Below are 22,561 nucleotides of genomic sequence, written 5' to 3' on the forward strand. Positions count from 1 at the left end.
ATTGAAAAAAAAGTAAAACTCATGGGTTGAGATAAAGACAGTTTAATAGGACAGAAAGGAAGAAAATAATAATAATGATGATAATAATAAAAAAATAATAAAAATGACAATAATAATAATAAAAATGACAATAATAATAAAAAAAGGATTGGAATATACAAAACAAGTGATGCACAATGCAATTGCTCACCACTCGCCGACCAATGGTCAGTCAGTTCCCGAGCAGCGATCTGCCGCCCCCCCCCCCCCCCCCCCCCCCCCCCCCCCCCGGCCAACTCACCCCAGTTTATATACTGGGCATGACGTCACAAGGTATGGAATATCCCTTTGACCAGTTTGGGCCAGCTGTCCTGGCTGTGTCCCCTCCCAACTTCTTGTGCTCCTACAGCCTTCTTGCTGGTTGGGCATGAGAAGCTGAGAAATTCTTGACTTAATATAAACACTACTTAGCAACCACTAAAAACACCCGTGTGTTATCAACATTATTCTCATACTAAATCCAAACCATAACACTATACCTGCTACTACGAGGAAAATTAACTCTATCCCAGCCAAACCCAGGACAGATGGGAAGATGTTTCTGTGCTTTCCCCATCACCTGGGACCCGGCGATCCCAGCTGGCGGAGGAGAGTAGAGCTGGTGAGCACCCAGGGATGATCCACACTGACTGTGGCCAATCACCGGACCATCAAGAGAGTTCAGAGAGAAACCAGATCTGCACAAATGGCACAGGCATGTTTGTTAATCCAGCTGTGTCCCTATAGTGTGCATGGAAAATAAGGACGAGGAGTTTAAGGAAATGCCAACACAAGAGAGGTCTTGGGAACTTAATGCTTTATTGTCTCATGGGCCCCTCACGGGGGCAAAGCACAGCCTGGTGCATCCGGCGGAGGCAGCAGGGAACCACAAGTGATGCCCCTTCCATAGGGAGCGATGGTCCTGGAGGGCAGAGGAGAGGGTGTGCAGCCAGGCAGCTCCCGGGGCTTGCAAAGCTTTGGGGAGGCCGGAGGGAGCTGGTCCATGTGCGGCCTTTGCTGCTGGAGCTGGAGTGTGCGGGACACCCCATCACTTCAGCTTCTGCGAGGGCAGCTGGTGGACCTGCTGCTGCTGCTGCTGCTGCTGCTGGCACTGGACCTGTGGCTTCCCGTGGCAGCTGGAGCCACTGCTGCTGTGGCAGCTGCCACTGCTGCCAGAGCTGTGACAGCCACCGCTGCCACCGGAGCTGTGGCAGCCACCAGTGCCGCCAGAGCTGTGGCAGCCACCAGTGCTGCCGGAGCTGTGGCAGCCGCCACCACCGCCAGAGCTGTGACAGCCACTGCCACTGCCGGAGCTGTGACAGCCACCACTGCTCTGGCGGGTGTAGCGCTCCTGCCTGTGGCACTGGTCCTTGTCCTGGCGAGAGCACATTGTTGTGTGTCGGGGTGACCTGGGGGAAAATGGAGCTGTCTGGGGCTGCTGCATGTCCCACTGCCCGAACTACCCCAGCACTCTCATTCTGGGGCCCCTGTGCCTGCCCCGTTTGCAATCCCACCCCCAGCACTGCTGTGCAGGATCCCGGAAGACCCCCCAGGTCTGGTGCAGTGCCCTGCATTCACCGAGCGAGGATTTCATCAGCCGGGTGTAGCAGCATGGCTTGGCCCAGCCACGAGTCAGGTCCTTGCCTCCCTCCATGCATCCCGCCACCCTGCAAGCATCCCTGCACCCCAGCAGCAGGGTTTGCATTAAACCTGTGCTCTGCATCCCTTGCTGGGAAATGAGTCCCCAAAGAAGGAAAATCCATCCATGCTGCCAGACTTACCTGAGCTTGAGAGGAAAACAAGAGGAGGGAATGAAGATCCCTGGGACAGGAGCAGTTTTATAGAGATCTCAGATCCGTTTCCCCGGAAATGAGACAGCTCTCTGTCATAGCAACCTATTAATTTAATACCCAATCCCCATCAAACCGCCCTCTGTTTACATTGCTTGCCTGACTCATTCATGATGGGTATCATTCCTTTTTTATCTGTTTCCTGTGCCACATAAGTATCTAATTGCCAGCCTCACCTGCCCTTAATAGGAAAACCTGTGGGTGCCTGGGTTTCCAAAGGCTCGTCTGTTTGGGATTTGTGTTGTTAAATTAAATCCAGGCATAATTATAGCCCCATCCCACGAGAGTCTGCTCTCAGAGTCTAATCCCTGCTATTGAGCCAGCACCAGATAAAGCCAGAAATAATCCAGGTAAAAAGGAGTGGAAAGTTGCTCTCTCTTCTCCCTTAGATCCTCGGTCCAAAAGAGCCGCCATGGCCGTGGGGACAGCCAGTGGGGCGAGGACAAAGTCCTCCTGGGCTTCCTCTAGAGAAGGGACTCAGGTCTTCAGCAGGGGTTTTCTAGTTCCCCTCCTTGACCTAAAGGGGTTGAATTCCCCCCAAAAGGCACCTGAGCAGCCAGAAAACAGTCTTGGGGACCGCTGAAAGCCTTGCAAGCCCTGCTGTGTTCACATACATCTGAGCAAGGTCCCTGAGTGCTTTGTTGACAAAGACTAGCTATTTCCATACTCTTAATGACAAAGATCAGGAAATGAAGACTGAGGAATTAAAAGACCCATCTGGTGCTGCCTGCTTCATTGGGTCCGTCTTCTGGAGCAAAGCCGGAGCTCTGGAGACGGCCCTTCTGCACAGCCCTGTCCTGGTTGAAAAGCTGCCCAGCACTTCATCACCCTGCAAAGTACATTGACCTCTAAAAGCCACAGCTCCTTATTTACATGATAAAGGCAAGAAAATGTCTGAGACATAGAAGATAACATTGGGAGCCATGCAAACAGACTGAAGATCCACCTTGTTGCCAAAGAGAAATGCTTTGGCAGCTCTCCGAGGGAGGAGGGGATAGCACCGGGGCTTGGACTGTTTGAGCTGAAAGCCAATGTCATTCCCAAGACACATGTCAACTAGTGCTATTTTGTTATGCTTAGCACCGCTACTGGCACTGAAAATTAGCTCCTTCCTGCTTCTCCTGGAAGCTGTTGGGTGGCTCCTGTCTGGCTCCTGTCTGGCTTCAAACCCGTTGGCAGGGGGTTAAGCTGGCCCGGCGTCCCTGTGTCCTGAATGTGGCCCAGCTTGAGCAGAAGGGGATGTGGTGACAACGGGATGAAACCTCCCCTGGGGTTGCAGGTGTCCCCAGGGCATGAACAGCTCATCATCTGCTGCTCATCGCTGCTGACATCTGGAATTTTGGGTACTTGAACTGTCCATCATGAGCCTCCCACCTGGTGGCGATGGTTGTCTGTCTTATCCGAGGGGTCAGCAATAGAGAGGATTGCAAAGCTGTCCTCTGGCCTTGCAGACCGGTAGCTCAGCCAGCACGAAATGCAGCTGGCATTTATGGTGCTGACTGCTACTGTTGTCATAAAATTTCGTCTAGAAACTGGTGGCTGCAATTGTAATTAGCAGAGGAACTGGGCAGACACCCACTTCGAGCTGTGTGTGCTCCAGGCAAAATCCATGTGGCTGTTGGAGCAAGTGTGTGCACGCACAGAAGGGGCTAGTTCCTGTGCAGGCTGAGCGCAATATCAACGGGGCTTCTTGCTATTGCTATATCCATCCCCCCCACCACCCAAAATAATAACCAGTGACTACAGTCTCAAGGACAAATGCATTTCTGTGCATGAGTCTTGTGCAGTCTGTTTTTGTCTTTTCTGGAGGATATTAGTAGCAGTTGTGTCTTGCCCAGGTCAGGGGTGATGTTCTGCACAGGAGAGTTTAATGTTGATTTGCTTTTCAGGTGATGATCTCATTCATTCAATGAGAAAGGACATATGAGCATTTTCAGTGTAACCAACTGTGTATCAAGTTTCATAATGGCTGGTGTTTTTCTTGCAGTCCCTAGCCTCTCAGATGTGTTAGTTCAGCTTTAAGTTAAAAGCAGAAACCACATCAAAACAAAAGCAGAGAAGCCTCTGTCCTTTTTTATTGTGGTTACAGGAAAAAAAAATATCTTTAAACAGTCAAAAACCTAAGAGGCAAAGGAAAGGAACATCAAAACATATGACTAGTAATCACTTCTAGAGTTTTCTTGGGATGAGTGGGGTTGGCAGCAGGGCATGGTTGCACTGCCTGGCTCCCCTCACTCAGCCTTTGCACAGGGTTGTAACACATCTGGGCCAGGCTGCTTCCAGTTCCCAGCTGCAAAACCCCTTCCCTACTTGCTTCCCTGTTTTTCCAGCAGCACCTCTGCCAGGTGCTTAGTGAGATGGATTTGGCTTCTCTCTCTGCCAGAGTCTCTTCCCTTGACTCTGCATCCCTTAGTCCAGCTCATAGAGGCAGATACCTGTTGAGTTCATCTGCTGTCGGCACATACACAACAAGCTTCAGAAAACATAAAAAGTAAAGACTTTGCTGAGTTCAGTTGCACTGTTTTACGCAGCAATATGCTCCCTAAAATGCAATGCTAAACAGTCTCCTTGTGCACTTGTGCTGAAGGGCTGGGTGCTTTCTCAGGGGTGACTTCCCCTGGTTAAGATATATGACCTGCTAGTAACTGTATAGACTCTATACTCCTCTAAGCTCAGCTGCACCCCTATAGTGTGCATGGAAAATAAGGACGAGGAGTTTAAGGAAATGCCAACACAAGAGAGGTCTTGGGAACTTAATGCTTTATTGTCTCATGGGCCCCTCACGGGGGCAAAGCACAGCCTGGTGCATCCGGCGGAGGCAGCAGGGAACCACAAGTGATGCCCCTTCCATAGGGAGCGATGGTCCTGGAGGGCAGAGGAGAGGGTGTGCAGCCAGGCAGCTCCCGGGGCTTGCAAAGCTTTGGGGAGGCCGGAGGGAGCTGGTCCATGTGCGGCCTTTGCTGCTGGAGCTGGAGTGTGCGGGACACCCCATCACTTCAGCTTCTGCGAGGGCAGCTGGTGGACCTGCTGCTGCTGCTGCTGCTGCTGCTGGCACTGGACCTGTGGCTTCCCGTGGCAGCTGGAGCCACTGCTGCTGTGGCAGCTGCCACTGCTGCCAGAGCTGTGACAGCCACCGCTGCCACCGGAGCTGTGGCAGCCACCAGTGCCGCCAGAGCTGTGGCAGCCACCAGTGCTGCCGGAGCTGTGGCAGCCGCCACCACCGCCAGAGCTGTGACAGCCACTGCCACCGCCGGAGCTGTGACAACCACCGCCACCGCTGCTGTGACAGCCACCGCTGCTCCCGTGGCAGCCTCCGCTGGTCTGGCAGGTGTAGCGCTCCTGCCTGTGGCACTGGTCCTTGTCCTGGCGAGAGCACATTGCTGTGTTTTAGGGTGACCTGGGGGAAAGAGGAGCTGTTAGGGGCTTTCCTTTCCTGCTTCTGCTCTTCCAGGGAAGAGAAATCTGGATGTACATTTATCCAGTCTTAGACAGATCCCTCAATCGTCTTTAAAACTTGCACCAACTTCTTATACCACCTGTGGGATTGTCCCACCAAATCCATAGCCAAAGACACTGGGAGCATCCAGAGCAGCTGGGTGGGCTGACCACAACTGGCTTTCTAAAGTGGAGCCATCTTGCTCCTGGAGGGAGGAGAGGAGCACCTCAGAGCCTCCCTCCAAGACCAAATCTCTCTGTTGTCTTTCGGCTTTCCCTGCACTCCCTCCTCAACCCACCTTCCTTCTCACAAGCACCCACATAGCAAGACCCCACCCAGTACAAGGCATGGGGCTCAGCCCTCTCCAAACTCATCCGCGTCCGAGAGAGTTTTGAACGCTGCGCTGAGCCCCAAAGCCCCGCAGCATCGCCGCTCTTACCTGAGATGCTCGTGCAGCGAAGGGACAAGGAGGGAATGAGGCTTTCCAGGACAGGAGCACTTTTATACCCTCTCTGTGCACCCCATCTGGAAATGAAGCACCTCCCTATTGCAGAGGTCTGCCTGTCCGTTTAATTTGTCGATGGCTTTTTTTTTTTTAACTCCCCACTCTTCAGGTTGCTTGCGTAACTCACCTCATCTGTGCTGGGTATTGCCTCTTGTTATCAGTCATCTCTCCTGTGCCGCAGAAATATTTAATTGCCAGCTCTACCTGTGCTTAGCTCCAATGGGGGAGTAGTGTGGGTGGCCCTGGTTTCCACAGCTTTGCCAGTTTGGTTTTGGTGTTGATCACAGCTGGGGAGAACTTTGCGTGTGGCAGGGGGGAATTATGTCATATACCTAAATCACACCATCCTTTTAAAATGTCTTGAGGTGCTCTAGTCCTGAAAATGTGCATAAACCCAGAGATGTGCCTATAAGTACCAATAATGCCAATGGCATGGTAGACAACGCTTCCTTAGCAGCAATTTGACTGGTACCACTGTTGGCTCATTTCTTTTGAAACCAGCTGAAATGTGGTGGAGTGGTGAAGAGACAGAAAAGGCACCCCCTATAAAATGTTTTTGTTGGTCAATAGTTTCCTGCTGTTGTGAGAAGGACAAAAAGCAGTTGGAATTCTTGGGATTCTTATTTTTGGAAGGGGGAAGACCTGCTCTAGGTAGTGATCCAGGATTAGAGAGGTACATAATTATGTGGTTAACTTTCAGTCCGTGAGTAATGCTGGAGCAGCAGCACTGGTGGTTTTTTTCCAGATTGTGAGTGGCTTTGGTGCTGTGATGTGGAGGAGAAGGGCTCCCATGGGTGCTGCCTTTGGTGATGCATGATGGCCTGGGGTGGCTGCCACGTTGCGGGGAGCTGGCAGGCCCTGGGGACTTACTTCAAACTTGTAGGAACATCCTTTTTGGAGCACTTTTCCCAGCTCCCCAATTAGCTCATAATTGGCTAACAAACCTGAGTGTTATTCGGACAGATGCACAGACCTAACACAAGCCTTCAGGCCAGGACAGGTACCACGTTTGCGGTGAGAGCCAATCACAAGCAATAATTTGAGATACTCCCTGTACCTTTCCTGTACCTCTGCTGCATGGGCCTAGAAGTGCTTGGGACCATGGATCTTGTTTTGTCCTTTTCTGCCACTACTTGTGGAAGACATTTCAGTAATTAAACAGGCAGCAAATAAAAGACTAAAATCAGTATTGCTAGCTGAAATGGGGAACTGCTATGATTTTGTCAGTGCAAAAGTGCTTGGAAAACACTGGCTGAAAAATATTTCACTTGCCCGCAGACATGCTTGAGCATTTGGTATTTTTGGTCCACCTCTCCTGCCTTTTATTTTTCTTTCTCCATGTTGATTAAGTTTTTGTGCTATTCCCAGATGCTGGTCACAGTGAGATGGAGTCTTAGCCCCATCCCACATGTATGTTGCTGTTTGAGAGACCTGGCATCCTCCGGGAAGCGGCTGGAAAACTAAACAAGCTGCTGAGGCGCCTCTCAGCCTCTTGTGAGCTCCTCATTTGAACGCAGGTGTCCAAACCTTCGTTAAGGCACTGCAACTCCTGAGCGGTTCCTGCAACCCGAAAAACATCTGACACATTTGCTGTTACTGAAATATGGAGGATTTTTTTGAAATGCAGGTGGACAGGGCAAGGTTAATGAATCAGGTGCACAACCTAAATGCTTCTTTTGTATTGCTTAATTGCTATTATGAACTAGAACAGTGTCAGGGCAAACTGTACCCAGGTTTGATAGCTCCTGTTTAATTGTGTTTTGTTCTGTCATCAGAAGAAATATGGTAAATACTCTCTGTGAAAAAAGACTCAAAGTAATTTTTGGCTCTCAACATTGTGCTGTATTCAGTTCCTCATGTTTTAATTGTTCTGAGTTTGTTAAAGATCAGCAGCACCCAACCATCAAGTCCTGGGCACTTACAGATTTTGTGGCTGTACTCTTTAACATGGCTTGAAAATGGGGTTTGCAATGGGAGCTTAAGGCACATGCCAGCCTCACACAACCAGCCTTTTCAAATGATTCCTACACCGAAAGCAGGCAGCCTGTTTAGGGAATTAGCTGCTGTCTGCACCCTTTTCAGCAATGCCAGATATTTCTGATCATCATGACACACTCGACAATAATCTTATCAGGGCAACATCCATTTCATGAATGACAATAGCAGACCAATAAATTACATAATTTGTTTTAATTACAAGCCAAGAAGAAATTTTTCAGTTCATTGTGTAATGCTAGCATCTTGCAACGTCCCTGCCTCGACCCAGGGCTTTTGAGGTGCTGGGTGGAGGGTTTCTAGAAAGGCTTGCTGGGGGGTTTGTCACAAACATGTGGAGATACCTGCCCCAAGGATGGCACCTTGGGGCCAGATGGCAAAAGAAGGGGTTTCTGCCCCATCATAGGTGCCTTTGCCTATAGGGCCTTTTCTGCCCCACAGTTGTGCCCATAGTTGGCCCTGAGGGCCTGTGCAATGCAGCATGTGGAGTCTTGGTAGGGGATTTTGGGTCTCCAGCTCTGTGGGAAGGTGGCATGGAAGGGAGCTACCTGCACTGCAGAGGCCTGAGATGGCCTCCTAAAATGTCAGCATTTAAAAATCTTTATTCTTTCTCTTTTCCTTTGGAGTCCATAGGGGAGAGTGTGGCAGTGCTTACCCCTATTGCCTGTGTCTGGGCAGGGTAACTTCAGGGCTATTAAACAAGCACAAGGTGTCTTGTATTGTGATATGAAATACAAGGTGAAAGAAAAATCATGAACACAAAACTCTCACAAACACTGAATTGTAATGGCTCATATATAGTCACACACTGATACAGAGAAAACCGTGACAGCGTGAACGTAGACAGTTTATTTTAGCACCCACAGATAAGTTCATCAGAGGTACAGGACTCACCAGGGGAGGGAGAGGAGACATTTTCTTTGAAGATTGAAAGGACACATGCAAAGCTTTCTGAACTCAGCACAAGATCAAGGACATACATGTGTATAACGTGGATAATATCCTGATCACTTCATTTTTGAGGATACTTGATAAATTTGCTGCTGGCAATCCTGTGGCTTTCCATGGCAGGATCCCCCACTGCTCCCATGGCACCCAGATCCCCCACTGCTCCTGTGGCATACGGATCCACCGCTGCTCCTGTGGCAGCTGAATCCACCACTGCTCCCATGGCATCCTTCACTGCCGTGGCATGAGGATTGTTCTTGCTGGTGGCACTGGTCTTTGTTCTGGCGGGAGCACATCTTTGCAGACCTGCTGGAAAGACTATCATCTCTGAGTGGGTGCAAAGGCAAGAGACACTGTGATGGCTGTCATGTAGCAGTAACAATTGTCTGTTTAGGTGGGATTATATATCAAGAATAAATTCTCATTATAAGACAGGTTCCTGAAGAAGAAAGAAAAATTAGCAATGCATGTCTGCCCGTAGTGGTCCCTCACCTGTACAGAGGACTCTGTGCTATCTTCCTTTGAGCAAGTCTTTCCTTTCTCTTCTATGTTTAGCAAATATATAAGATAGAAGTTAAAGCACTTAGTGATTAGTGAGAAGTGGTGGCCAGGCAGAGTCCAGAGCTAGACCTGAAGAGTCCTGTACTCAGTCATCTGAACCAATAAGTTTTAAGTTTTCCTGGTTGTTTTCTATTATTTATGTATAGACATGTGTGAAGAAGACAACCTAGGCAGAAGTACTGAGCAACTGTGACCAGAGATAGTCACAGAGATGAGATGTGTAAGAGAAGTGGTCAAGACCTCAGGATCAGAACAAAGCTGGTGACCATTAAAAGTACAAAAGTTTGATCAAGCTGGACTTACCCCGTTGAGCAAGAATTCGAGAGAAGAAGTAAAGCTGAGACAATAAGGAGAAATGGGGTGCGAGATCTTTTATAGGGCGCCCAGTATTTTTCCTCCAGAAACAAGATGAGCTCCCACTGGAGGGACTTGATTGTGCACCACCCTGAGCACTTTGCTAATTGGAGTGTTTTTACACATGAGTTTTGACTCATGGTATTATGAGCAGATCAATATCCCACCTTTGGGATCACCATTCCTCTCGTTACTCCATAAAAATGTTAATTGCCCACGACGCCTGGTGTGGTTCATGTGCAGTGATGGGGAGGTTTCTGGATGGTCTTGCTGCCTTTGACTAAAGCATTTACCTGCTTCTTGTGCCTAATGCAAAGCAGCCGTGAGCCCAAGGTGGCAATGCAAAAATATTAGCGGATGGGAAGGTGGGATAATGGGGTGAGCTGGTGGACTGGTTTGCAAAGGGATCCAGAAAATAAAGGGGCTTGAAAGAGAACAAAGAGAACAAATAAGGCCAGGATGTCATGTAGGAGATATGAGTGCATTTGGGCAGCTTGGGAAAAAAAATCTAGGCTGTGAGTGGGCAAAGGAGACAAAGGGAATTAAGGATGCAGGTATGAGCACATGATGGGGTGGCAGAAGGTGAGCACAGAGCCTGAGGCTGGTCTATGTGGGGGGTGCCCTGAAAACAAGGAGTGTGAGCATCCTCCGCCAAGCCCCGGGTGCCAGCACTGGCCATTCACCTCTGCTGGGGCAATGGCACCCAACCCTGGTGGGTTACAAAAGGCATTGAGTTGCCTCTGGGCTCTAAAGCTGTCACTGAAGTTTGGGTTTGGGATTTAGAGGTGGGACATGGCAATGCGAGACTTCAAAGCACACTCCTGCTGGCCGTGTATGGTTAGAGCAACAGAAGTGGGCAAACAGGTGGTGGGATATGGCCAGGGAGTAGTAGATAAACCTATTTCTGAGTAAAACAGCAAAGAAGCACTAAAAGGAGTGTTGCAATCTTTCAAGTCAGTCCTTTCTTTGCTCAAAGAGAGGATTTTAACCCAAACAGAAGGAATTTAAAACCCCGTAGGAGACAGAGACCATCCAGGCAGGAGGCTTGGAGACAAGAGGTCTCCAACAGTGTCCCATTCCCATGATACTTGTTCCAAATATCTGCTGTTGGTTACCTTTATTACACTTTGATTGGAGAAAAAAGTAGGGAGGAAAGTGTTGTGATTCTTTGAGCTCTTTCCTCCTTCTGTGCCTCCATCCTCACAGGTACATTGGGGAGGGCATCGGGATCCACGTCTCCATTGATGTAACACTGCTTTGGGGAGAAAAGTGTCTTTCTGCCCACAGAGCGTACCAGGCCTGATCTCATCCAGGACTCTAGAGGCCACTGTAATATTAATAATAGCAGAGATCGAATTAAAATAAAATATAGAGTCAAGGAGATTCATTGCTAACCAATGGAGCTGAATCACTTGAACAAATTGATACATGAGGAGATTAGAATGTATCTGAATGTATTAGAATGTATTTCACAAACAACAGAAGAACGAAAATTCTTGTGAAACTATTTTTCACAATTCACTAATTATACCCCAGATCACGTGGATGTTGACAAACCTGTTTATCGTTTCTCTCAGTGATAGAGACATCTACCTGAGCATGGCCTGGTGGGGACGATGCTCATGTGCATCAGAGACTTGGACCCATGTACAAGACAAGACTGTACTGACCCTACAGCTGGTCTCTGAGCCCCACATATATCCTGCAAAGCTCCTAGTTTTTGGGAGAGGCTTCCCTGCATCCCTTGATCCTATTCTGAGTGGATGGCAGTTTTTTCCTTTGGGTAATTTGTTGGTTTTATGGAAGGAATTGCTTTTACAGTTGTCCTAATACAAGTCTCAGGAGATGGTTTGTTCCCCAGTTTGGATCATGTTTTTTTGGTGGCTTATACGTGGTCATGATTCTTTGATTCTTCCGTATGTCAGTTATTGGTTTTCTATTTATGAAGCAGATAAATGAAGCACAGAAAAAAAAGAGATCTTAGAAAGATCTGGGGGACACCCCAGATACAAGTTCAAAACTCCAAATCCCTGAGAGGTGATTTAAACACAAAGAAGATGTCTCTTCTCTTTCAGACAGGGATTGCTCATGTGAAATCCCTCTGAATAGAGGTTAGACAAATCTATATCAAAATAGCTTAAGCAGAACAACTCCTGCCCTGGGGTGTGGGAAGCGGGAGCTGCCCTCCTGAGATCTTCTCCAGCCCTCTCTTCCACAGCTCAGCAAGCTCCAAAAGGGATTTGAAAGTGGATTTGGATGCCTTTGCCCTCCCCCCCCCCCCCGCCCAATCCTTTGCTGCAATAGTTTTGCTGGCACTTTTCTTTCCACAGAGGTCCCTGAGGCTTGCACAAGTGGTATTGCATGCACTGGGGTAGCTGAGCCATTGCAGTCCACTGCACTGCCCGTGGGGTAGGCATTTGGGCTGCCCCAGGGCTGGGCCACCCCACTGAGCTGTGCTTGGGGTGGGGACTGTGTGCTCTGCAATGTGCATTGGCATCAGCCTCTGCATATGAGCGAGGAAGAGGTTGACAAGGAAGGCTTGCTGCAGTGTCAGGGCAGAGCATGTCAGTAGCCCCCGTGTGTCCTCCTATAAAACCTCCATCCCAGGACGGTGCACCCTGCGCCTGTTTTTACTTCTTTTCCTTATCCAGATCATGCTTCAGGACAAATCTCCACCATTAATGTTGTGAAGTGGCTGATTCTGCGATGTGTCACATCCTGCAGGTTGGGCCAGGCAGGGCACGGGGAGATGGAGATGATGGAGGCTCTTGTCTGGGCTGGGTGAGGTGCGAGGAGCCACTGGGAACATGATGCTGTGAGTCACTGACTCCAGATCCCTGCTTTGCTGCAACAATCCTCCCAGGTAATTCCTCTTCTAAACCTACCAGGCCATAGCTTACAAGAAGTTTGGGGCCTTTTGCCCTGTTAGAGAGAGTGGGACCCGGCAAGTACCCCCCCGATGTCTACAAACCCTTTTCTAATTTCCATTTGACATGTATTGCTGGCCAGATGATCCCCCTTTCTCCCTCAGTCAAAGTCTTCAGCTCTGAGAGGTCTCACACCTTCCTGGTCTTTCCCAACATCTCTCAGCCATTAGAATGGCACCCAGCATCACTGAGTATCAGCTTCTGAAGACATGTAGGTCCTGCAGGAGCTTCCTCCTTTGGGTTGAGACAAAATCTATCAAGCTTGTGGTCTCTGACGGTCTAATGGACCATGGACCAGAGCATTTCTCTTCCACCAGCTTCGGCATCCCCTCTTGCTCTGCACTAGCTGTGCCATTCCTGTTCCTGAATCCTCTTCCTGACTTTTTCCCCACGTTTTTTTCTGGAGGCTTATGACGCGAGTCAAACTGTACCTGTTGTCTCGTCAGTGAATGAAATGATGTGCCAAGCAGACCCTCTCATTTTTACTTTTCTGATGAAATGTGTGGTTTTTTTTTTAAATTAGTCTCTTAGGATTTAATTGCTGGGTTGCATAAAGAGTCCGTTATGAAAACTGTTAGTTGCTTCTCAACAAGGAAGTTGTCTGGAGTAGGAATAAAAATACACCAGGTTGAATCAACCAGGAGCCTCGATGTGAGGGTGAACGGGGAGCTGCAAACTCCAGCTTTGGCCACAAAAAGGAAGAGAAGCAATTCAAAGGGATGAAGTGGAAAACACTGATGCAAGGGGGTTATGAACCATAATTTTTTATTGCCTCCATGTCTGCTGTGAAATAAGGAGGTGAATAGCACTTAACAGAGACAGTGGGTTACATCTTCAAAGCACATTACAAGCAAAATGATAGAAAAAAGTGGAGATCTGTGAGCAACACAGGACATGCTGCCCATCAGAGCAAGGTTGCAAGAGTAAGAAGTTTCTCCCATTCATTTCCTTTACTTTATCTTCCGGGCTGGCACTTTGCAGACCTGCTTTTGCTGCTGGCTTGGGATGCACTTTGCCACGGGCATGCAGCCTTGCTGCACCAGAGAGGGATGGGTCTGCACTGGGCAGCACTGTGGGATGGACTGCGTTGGCTTGCTGTAGTATGGCTTCTCCCCCTGATATCCTGATCCGTGGCATGTCTCGGAGCAGACCGACCTCCCATAGCTGTGGCATCCCCCTGATGACCCATAGCTGTATGTGGGTCTCCTGACACAGCTTGAACCACCTCTGTAACACAAACCTGAGGACTCGCGGCATCTCTCAGAGCAGACTGACCTCCCATAGCTGTGGCATCCCCCTGATGACCCATAGCTGTACGTGGGCCTCCTGACACAGCTTGAGCCCCTGCCTCCCTGGCACGAATCAGCCGCAGAATAGCCATGGCATCTCTCAGAGCAGACTGGCTGCCGATAGCCATAATGACGGTAGTTGTGCCCTCTCATGCCTTCAACGCCTTCGCTGTCGCACCCCGAGGAGCAGGTGTTGTAGCCATAGCGGAAGGGTGTGCGCCGGGTGTCCAGCCAGGACCCCGAGGGATCATACCAGGTTGAGTTCAAGTTGAAGTATGATTCTCTTCCAGAAGAGTATATCATGTTTGAGTTGTAGGGAAAAACCTGAAAAACACACGGCCAGATAGGCTTGCATTTCCATCTCTTCTTTTTCCATTTAAATTCCCATAAAACTGCTTTAGTGAGCCATGCACAGGTCAACCTTACTTATCCTGAAAGCCCGGATCTAAAAGAAATTCTTGCAGTTGCCCTGGTACTGGTCAGATTATGTCCAAACCCCCTTTCTGACCTTACCCTTGGTTTTTTTTTCCTCCAAGAACAGAAGCAACCATAAGGCACTGCAGCATATAGTGGCATTGCTGTAAATCCCATACCCAAGTCCCCCAATAGCTTCTTTCCTGGCTTAGCCCATTGTCCTCTAGCCCTGCCCTTGTGTGTAGAACATGGTCTGAAGGACAGTGCAAGCGTGCCAGGTCTGTGACGTCCTGAACCCAGATACCCATCCAAAAATGAACCCAGCTGCTCTGGGATGTGTCTTACCCAATTTGCAAGGGAAGGCAGATGCTGACCAGGGAAGCAGATTGTGAGAGGCAAAGGGACGGAGGCCTTTTATATGGTTCCAAGTCTTCCCCTTGTAAATGAAACACGCTGCAGGAACGAGGACTAAATTATTTATTGACAAACCATCTCCTCCATTTGGATGCTGTTCCCAGCACTTGGCATGTTCTGCTTGACTCATGATTCCTGATAAGCATCTCGTAATTATAATGTAGTTACTGAGTGGTACACATAAAGGACTCACATCGTTTAAGCCACACATCGGCTACGTGAGGCAGGTAATAAAGTACTTATTCACCATCTCCAGAGGACCAAGGCACTGAGTGGAGGCTGACGGGTGGCCTGTGAGTCAGGAGTTGTGATGCGCACAGTGCTAATGTCCTGGCCTTCCCCTTCTGCTACCGATGAGGAGCATTTCCAGGTGCCTCAAGGACAAACAGGTGATTGGGAAGAGCCAGCTCAGAGTCACCAAAAGCAAATCATGCTGATGGGTTTTGGTGATGAAAAGGTTGGCTCTGTGGATGGTGGAGTGCGATGGATGCTGCTGCCTCAACTTTTTCAAGGCTTTTGGCACAGTCTCCCACAGCAGCCTTGTAGTTAAGCTGGTGGAGGTATGGACTGGATGGGTAAACTACATGGTGGGTGAAAAACTGGCTGATACTGGTGCTGGTGCTGTTTAACATCATCATTAATGCCCTGGATAATAGGGTGGACTTGGCAAATTCACAGGTGGCACTGAACTGGGGTGAGCGCCTGAAATTGCTGGAGGATGGGATGTAGGCAGGCTGGAGGAATGGTCCTGCAGCTAGGATGGACTAACTGGGATGGGAGGGCTGGGGTGGCTGGCAAAAAGCAGCTTGGAAGAAAAGATGGACCAAAGCTGACCTGGAAGCACTGGTGTGATGGCTAAGCTGGCCCTTGGTCTGTGGGCTCTGAGTCAGCCCTTCAGGCACTGCACTTGGATGGTGCCTGGGAACTAGCTTCAGTGAGAAGAGGTTGGGAAGAAAATAGCTAATAAAATGAGGGATTTCTGAAGTTAAAGTTCATATGTAAGTGTTTTTTCATTTGGTTAAAATTAGACATGAGAAAAACAAATTGTTGTGATTTTCTGCGTTAAGAAAACAAGAATTAATTTCTTTTTTTCTTTGGTGATTGCTAGTGGCTGTGAGAACACACTGGAGCTATGCTTAGGCAATACGAAGAAAAAGCAATATATATTTTAATGCACCTAGTGGAAGGCTTTTCTGGCAAAGTGTGAGAGAAACAGTACATTACCTGTGTGCTTGCAAGAGCCGGGCAGTGGAGAGCTGTGCAAAGTGAAAAGGCATTCCTGGCATGCACAGACACACCTCACGTGCCTGGGCATGGACTTATTATCATGATTAACATTTATACGATGGATGGCCTCTTCGTGCAGTGTTATAATCTGGCTAATGAAGGTGATGGCACACATTATGGAGCAAACTGTTTGTACCTAGATCACTTGCTGATGGACCATAGTGAAGTCCCTCCATTGGTCCTATGATTGGTAATCACAGTGGAGAGGATTTTACAGCCCACAGATGGAGTTCAGCCTGGTGAAACTGCTATAGCCAGAGCTGAAATCCTCATGTGTGACCTCTGATTCTGATTTTAAATTTACAAGTTTCCTTGTGAGAATTTTAATGACTTTTAACATCTCCTCATTGTAATGTTGGTAATATTTTCGGGGGTAAAAAAAAAAGGAACCAAGTGTCGACTAAATTTTTTCAACTTTATTCTTGAATAAACAGGGAGAAAATAAAATTGCAGGAGTCCTTGATGCTCCTGCAGTCACAGTGTGTACTTTTTTCCCAGTACAGTCCTGTCTCTGTTTTCAAACAACCTTGAAATCCATCCACTGAACCCATGGGAGAAGGTGGATCCATGGCAGGCTGTTTCCCCATCCTTGTTCAGGCTCTTCCCATTCAGTTTCTCCATCCCCAGGCTGCTCACCTTCTCAGAAGAGGGGAGAAATGGCTGCTCTACTCTGAGGAAGAACAAAGTGGGGTTTGGATGATTAAAGCCTGTTCCCTGACAGGGGAGAACCCTGGGAATTTAAAGTGTCGGTGCTGGGGTCAAACAGGGGACTGCGGACCCTGAATCCAGTGTGCAAAGAGCAGCAGCAAGCCATCAGCCACAGCTGCATTGCATTGTGCCGAAAGCAGAGGTGGGACCATCAGCAGTTTGGGCGAGCGGCGAAGCATCCCCCATGCTGAGGGGGATGGGTCCCAGTGCCTCGCTGGCCCTGTGCTCATTTCTTCTGCAGGCAGGGTGGCAAGAGAGGGACCTGCTTTTGCTGGTGCTGGCTGGGATGCAGCGGCAGGGGCACAGCAGTTGGGCAGCAGTGCTGGACAGGTGGGTGGCAGCGCGGGATGCAGGGGCAGCGATGCTGCAGTGGCCGGGGATGCAGTATTATGGGGGGACAGGCATCCTCCACGGGACACTGGTCCACACGCCTCCGGGGCTTGCTGCAACAACCCGGCTCCTCGCAGTGCAGGGGTGGGCGGTACTGCTGCAGTGGCCGGTGATGGATTTTCGCAGGTGGGGGGCAGACGGGCTGTACATGGCTCACCTCCACCCGTCGCCGGGGCTTGCCAAAATTGCAGCTTTGCTGTGGCGGGCAGCACCTCCAGGGTGGGCATGGCTCCATGGGCTGGCAGCCTTGCGGCTCACTCTGGCAGGACCCTTCAATGTCATGGCTGAGGCTGCCAGGGTCATGGCAAGGGGGCAGGTCTGTGGCACCCATGGGGCTTTCGTGGCAGCACCCCGTGGAACTGTGCCTCATCCAGCCCTTCTCGCCACAGGCTGAGCTGTCATGGCACAAGTCCTGGTCGCTGTTGCCTTTACAGTAGTGCATCCTGTGGCAGAGATGGCCAAGCCCTCGGGGATAAATAGTCTGGGAAAAAGAAAAAAACAACCAACTTTTTTTTTTGCTGTTTCTATGAAAAAAGTGAGGAATCTGAGACAGCTGAGAGAATCTAACTCACCCTGTGACTGGTGACAGATGGGCTGAGCAGAGAGTCTGAGTCCTGAGGACAGGGCTGGGGCCAAAAGCTTTTATATGCGACTGAGCTCTTTTGGAAATGAGGCATGCCATGGGAATTAATAGCTGAGCAGTGAGTGCCTCGTCTGTATGTATATTTTTTCTGGCACTTGCTATTGGATTAATCAGCTGCAATTAGCATCTCCCTTGATGTAATGTCAGCTTAGCTCTTTGCATATGCAGTGGCCATTATCTAATTAGTTCTCCCGTCGGTCATGTTCAAATACGCTGTTACCTAATGTTAGTCAGATGGGATCCTGGGATAAGGATACCTGGAATACCATGATGCTGAGTGATGTGCCCAAAAGGAGTCTCTTGTGGCAGTGGGAAAATCACAAAAGGGCCCAGGAGTCCTGGTCTCCAGTCCCATGTCCAGGTGCACAATGGCTCTTGTCTTGAAACAGGGTGTTGGTGCAGAGGTACGCAAATGGCAATGTTTTTTCATGGGACTGAAAGAAAACAGAGAAAAATCTATCATTGAAAACAAGTAAGCTTCCTGACAAAATAAAAAGCAATTTAAAAAAAAAAAAAAGGAAAAATTGGAAAACCAGTGGAATTTTGTTTTTAATAAGAAGTGATTGATTTTTCAACTCTATTTCAGCTTAACACCACCCTGACCAACTCTAAAACAGGAATTGTTATGTTTGTGGTGTGCTCCACGGAGCTGGAGTTTTTCCCCAGACTGCTTTCTGGGTGTTTTACCCACAGCTGGAAATCCAGCCTGACACTCAGCAGAGATAAGATGATTTTACTGCCTCTTCGTGCCCCGCTCCACACTTCGTGCCACGGTACTGTTGTCTGCAGCTGGAAGTGCCCTGTGATGGAACAGGGGCTACACTCAGTTATCATTTCTACTTGAATATAATTAGAAGTGGGAAAACCTCTTTTTACTATGGTAACTTTGTGAAACTGTGATTTTATTTTGTAAAGCCGGACTCCAAGTGGACTTTTGTTTATTATGTATAAAAAATTCTGAATTCTGGATTAGCAAGATTCAGAAAAAACATCATTTGAAACTTGTATTGTAATGCTCCTGTTCTTTAAAAACAGACATCAGGTTTTAATTAACAACATTGTCCTGATATGAAGACCTTTCTTCATGGAGTACCCTAGCACTGAAGTTGCAGAAGGCATCTAAAAAAGTGCAGAGAGTACAATTAGTTCTTTAAAAACTGCAATTTCTGCCAAGCTAACCCAACTTCTTACACTGAAAATGTTATCAACAAATAGGGGTTTATTTTTTCTTTCATAAGATTCCATCTGAAAATCTTTGGCTTTTGGTTTGTTAGTGGAAAGTTGAAATTTTCTGTGAGAAAACACGGGAGGTTTTCCAGCTGGCTTTGCACATGGGGCTGCAGGTTGGACCTTGTTTGTCAGAGAAGGTCTGTGATATCTGCACATGATGCTCATCACCTTCCAGAGCGCAGAGAAACCTGACAGCCAGAGAAATGGTGACGGAATCAAGGGTGACATCTGGACCATGATGAATGGCAGATGTAGTATGGACGACTGGAAGATGTGAGTTCTGCATACAGGATCCATATGGACACCAGGGCATAGGGGCAGACTACATCAGGCTGTGGATGGGATGTATATTCCCCTATTTAAATGAATTAATTCCCTTCCAAGTGAGGAGCACCTCGGTCAAGTGAGTGGGTACAACACCAAAAGCCCTTTTATGTGCTGCATATCTGGAACGAGGACACCACAGAGGAGTGCTAACCTCATGAACTAACAATTTCAGGCTTTTTCAAGCACCATATCCACCCTTCTGACATTTCTGCTTTGACTCATTTTCAATGTAAGCTGCTCCACTTTGCATTTCTGTGGATGGTCAAGACATTTTTTAAGTACCAGCAAAGTATCTCTCACAGCAGCCCTGGGGCTCTCAGTGCAAAAGGTATTTCCATGTGCTCACTCTACAGTAGAGCCTCTGTAAGGGATGCATTTGGGTTTGAATCACTGGGAAAAGCATGTGCAGAATTCAGGGGTGTGATTCCAGGGTGCATGCTTGGACTTGATGACTTTGCTGCCACTGAGATAATTTATTGTTTAGCTACAGGAAAAATGTAATTGCCTTGCAGGAAGCCATGGGACTTGCATGTAAGGACAGAAAATACATTGGTATCTGTTAAGGGCCAACAAGGATTTTGGATTTATAACTCATTACCACAGTCCCAACATTATGCTGTTTTGGGATTTTTTCATGTTAGGAGAGATGTTTTGGAGTCAGTTCCCTTCCTGAGGATTTTACAAATCACAAAGTGCAAATATTTCATTTCTGAATCTCATCTCTTAAAATTTGCCACATTTTAATAGAATTCCAGATGAAATTAGATAGTATTTCTGAATCCTTCAGGCTAGACTTATATCTCCACATCTTTCAATAACTCCCTCCCTCCCCGTACCATGCAGACTATGCTTGCTGGTGTATTTAATCTTACTGACAAGATATCAAGCCTTTTAAGAAGCCTGCTTTAAAGTTCAGCAAATTCACTGGAAAGATGTCCATTATCAGAAAAGATAGCTCTGAAAAAAAAAAAGATAGCTATCAGAAAATCTTTAGCTCTGGCTTTAGGACCGTACACATGCTTCGATCACAGACTGTGTATCTTCAAAGTCATAAGCAGGGGAAAGATAGCATGAAAACGCATGGCCAAGAGGATACTCCTGTAGCTTAGATAATGTATTGACACTAGCAAGCACTATTTTTCCCCAGATGAGAGACTAACCCGAGAAGTTTACCGCATATACTGGCGTGCTCTCATCAGTAGCATGACAAATAGTTGAAAAATTCATTATATTCAGAAACTAAGCAAATGCAAAAAAAGTCCCAGACCAGAGCTATAGTTTAAAAGACAAAGATAAATGAATCAACATATACCAGAAGTCTGCAGTGTCATAACTTAAAAATTTTATTGTCTTTCATGACTAATTGGAGATTAAAGCAAGAAAAGGGAGTACAATACATCAACAGCATTAAACATCCCACACACCAAGAGGAAAATTAACAGTAGGACTAGTGCTTACAAAGGAAAATCACACTGATCAGTGGGTAGCAACTTCAAAGCACATTACAAGCATTTGGTGATTAAAGGCAGACAAAGAGGAGAGATGACCTACAGTCTCTAAGCAAAGGAGGAAGAGCGTTCAGGGCGGTATCCATATCCATATCCAACACCAAATGAGCCAGGAGGGAAGCAGCAGGCAGTGCAGCACTGCCTGCCCTTTGCCATGTGGGCTTAGTTGCCACAGCAGCCGCTGCTGCCGCCGCAGCAGCCTCCGTTATTGTTCATGGTGTAGCAGCAGGTCTGCATGGGCATGCAGCAGGTGGTGGGGCGGCAGCACTGCATGGGTGAGCAGCACATTGGCGTCTTGCAGCACTTTGGGCTGCTGTAGCAGCACACAGTGTAGTTATTTCCACCGCAGCATCCACAGCCTCCGTTGGGCATGTTGGTAGTAGTGTAGGCAAAGCTGGAAGGAACAGAGAGAGTCTGTCTGTGACTGGGAGCAGGATATTTGGAAATACAGAAATAATTTAAAGCTCTGTTTATGCTAAATTCGGAGATTCAAGGAGCTCAAACGGAGTGCTATCTTCTTTGTAGTAAATCTTGCTTGTAACTCTTCTCTCTGTCTTTTTCCTGTAATGTAGATGTCCACCTACTCATACCAAGGCATCCCTAATGTCTTAGCAAGAATCACACAGCGCAGTGCACATAGTCCTCAGTCTGGGCCCTTCTGAAACATTCTCAGTACCCTTGCTCTGCATGGCCCTGCTAATACTCCTGTAGCCTCTCCATACTTTAACGCTTCTAGCTCATCCCCATAATTCCTAGTACACAGTTCATAAAAGCCCAACTTCAGCCTAAGTCCCAGTCCAGATACCCGGTTATATTTGGATACTGTTATAAGATATACATAACATTTTTCTTCTGTGAAAAGGAAGGAAGATTTAGATGCTCTCACTTACCCTGCTGAAGAGTGAGGAGAGGTGAAGGGAAGAAAAGATGAGCGAATGAAGTGAGCTGGGCCAGGAGACCTTTTATAGTCCTAGACACCTTCCTCCTGGAAGTGAGACAGCCATTGACCATTTGAACATCCCTGTTTACTAACCCAAACCCATACTTTTTAGCTATACGTGTCTTCTGGTATTTACTCTTTGCCATATTATTTGTGATCACTACCTTTGTTTTGCCTCATAATTGTTTAGCCTGCAGATAATCAAAGGGCTTCTATGAATACTAATGAATTTGTCCTCTCTGCAGCTTTGCAAGGGAGCCAAAAAATGTGTCCTCATATCTGTTTGACAAACGCAGACAGTAACGACCAAAGATGCTAAGGGACTTACTCAGCAGCGGCTGGTGCTGAATCAGTGTAAGAGCTGAAACTGAATCCCCTGGGTTGCATCTTTGGCACACATGATGGGCTGTTTCATTGGACTGGTGTTTGAAACAAATATTTGGAAAATTTCATCAAAATAGGTATGTTTGTTCCCGGTCACAGGACATGCATGTGAGGAGGGAACAAGAAGACCATGTGTTTGGGATGTGTCGGGAGTCATGCTGGCTCCTGGGTCTCAGTCACCTGTACGTGACTCCATGCAAGATCATCTTGCCCTCATGCATGCTAAGAGCATCTTTGCGATGCCAAAGCCATCATCTTTTGGCTTGCCTAAACTTCTGCAAATCCTCCAATCTGGGGGGGTTAGGTTTGCACTCGGGCATCACTAACATAAGAATGCTTCACTTCCTGCTCTGCTTTGCTGGGGCTGCTTTCCTAGAAACATTTTCAAAAACTCTGAATTGAATATTCACTTTAGAATAATTTGCATTTTAAT

At 47.8% G+C, this 22,561-nt stretch overlaps 5 protein-coding genes across 6 annotated transcripts; all 5 read right to left on the reverse strand.

Moving 5' to 3' along the window:
- Positions 1-820: 820 nt before the first annotated feature.
- Positions 821-1,941, reverse strand: LOC115346099 (keratin-associated protein 5-4-like). Its single transcript, XM_030025771.2, has 2 exons — positions 1,800-1,941; positions 821-1,427 (listed from the first exon to the last, which is right to left on the reverse strand). Exon 2 carries the CDS (start codon positions 1,406-1,408, stop codon positions 1,067-1,069), a length of 342 nt encoding a protein of 113 aa, XP_029881631.1. The 5' UTR covers positions 1,409-1,427; positions 1,800-1,941; the 3' UTR covers positions 821-1,066.
- Positions 1,942-4,613: 2,672 nt separating this feature from the next.
- LOC115346162 (keratin-associated protein 5-4-like) lies at positions 4,614-5,958 on the reverse strand. Its single transcript, XM_030025901.2, has 2 exons — positions 5,744-5,958; positions 4,614-5,265 (listed from the first exon to the last, which is right to left on the reverse strand). Exon 2 carries the CDS (start codon positions 5,244-5,246, stop codon positions 4,860-4,862), a length of 387 nt encoding a protein of 128 aa, XP_029881761.1. The 5' UTR covers positions 5,247-5,265; positions 5,744-5,958; the 3' UTR covers positions 4,614-4,859.
- Positions 5,959-8,639: 2,681 nt separating this feature from the next.
- Positions 8,640-9,654, reverse strand: LOC115345476 (loricrin-like). The gene is made up of 2 exons (XM_030024243.1): positions 9,617-9,654; positions 8,640-9,070 (listed from the first exon to the last, which is right to left on the reverse strand). Exon 2 carries the CDS (start codon positions 9,046-9,048, stop codon positions 8,812-8,814), a length of 237 nt encoding a protein of 78 aa, XP_029880103.1. The 5' UTR covers positions 9,049-9,070; positions 9,617-9,654; the 3' UTR covers positions 8,640-8,811.
- Positions 9,655-13,352: 3,698 nt separating this feature from the next.
- On the reverse strand, positions 13,353-14,697 carry LOC115346280. Its single transcript, XM_030026152.1, has 2 exons — positions 14,643-14,697; positions 13,353-14,207 (listed from the first exon to the last, which is right to left on the reverse strand). Exon 2 carries the CDS (start codon positions 14,184-14,186, stop codon positions 13,545-13,547), a length of 642 nt encoding a protein of 213 aa, XP_029882012.1. The 5' UTR covers positions 14,187-14,207; positions 14,643-14,697; the 3' UTR covers positions 13,353-13,544.
- Positions 14,698-16,447: 1,750 nt separating this feature from the next.
- Positions 16,448-17,899, reverse strand: LOC115346347 (tastin-like). Of its 2 annotated transcripts, XM_030026285.1 has the most exons (3): positions 17,669-17,899; positions 17,254-17,577; positions 16,506-16,668 (listed from the first exon to the last, which is right to left on the reverse strand). In XM_030026285.1, the coding sequence occupies exons 1-3, from the start codon at positions 17,771-17,773 to the stop codon at positions 16,639-16,641; spliced, it is 459 nt and encodes a 152-aa protein (XP_029882145.1). In that variant the 5' UTR covers positions 17,774-17,899; the 3' UTR covers positions 16,506-16,638. The 2 variants fall into 2 exon arrangements, with proteins under 2 accessions (XP_029882144.1, XP_029882145.1); XM_030026284.1 differs by having other exon boundaries at positions 16,448-17,577.
- Between the last annotated feature and the right edge of the window lie 4,662 nt (positions 17,900-22,561).

The sequence above is a fragment of the Aquila chrysaetos genome, chromosome 9 (assembly GCF_900496995.4).
Source record: "Aquila chrysaetos chrysaetos chromosome 9, bAquChr1.4, whole genome shotgun sequence".
In the NCBI taxonomy this organism is placed as follows: Eukaryota; Metazoa; Chordata; class Aves; order Accipitriformes; family Accipitridae; genus Aquila; species Aquila chrysaetos.

Coding starts and splice junctions, on each gene's coding strand:
- LOC115346099 (XM_030025771.2), bottom strand. CDS start 1,408: ATGTGCTCTCGCCAGGACAAGGACCAGTGCCACAGGCAGGAGCGCTAC.
- LOC115346162 (XM_030025901.2), bottom strand. CDS start 5,246: ATGTGCTCTCGCCAGGACAAGGACCAGTGCCACAGGCAGGAGCGCTAC.
- LOC115345476 (XM_030024243.1), bottom strand. CDS start 9,048: ATGTGCTCCCGCCAGAACAAAGACCAGTGCCACCAGCAAGAACAATCC.
- LOC115346280 (XM_030026152.1), bottom strand. CDS start 14,186: ATGATATACTCTTCTGGAAGAGAATCATACTTCAACTTGAACTCAACC.
- LOC115346347 (XM_030026284.1), bottom strand. CDS start 17,773: ATGCCTCATTTCCAAAAGAGCTCAGTCGCATATAAAAGCTTTTGGCCC. Junction 17,578..17,668: donor CATCTGTCACCAGTCACAGG/GTGAGTTAGATT, acceptor TCTTTTTCCCAG/ACTATTTATCCCCGAGGGCT.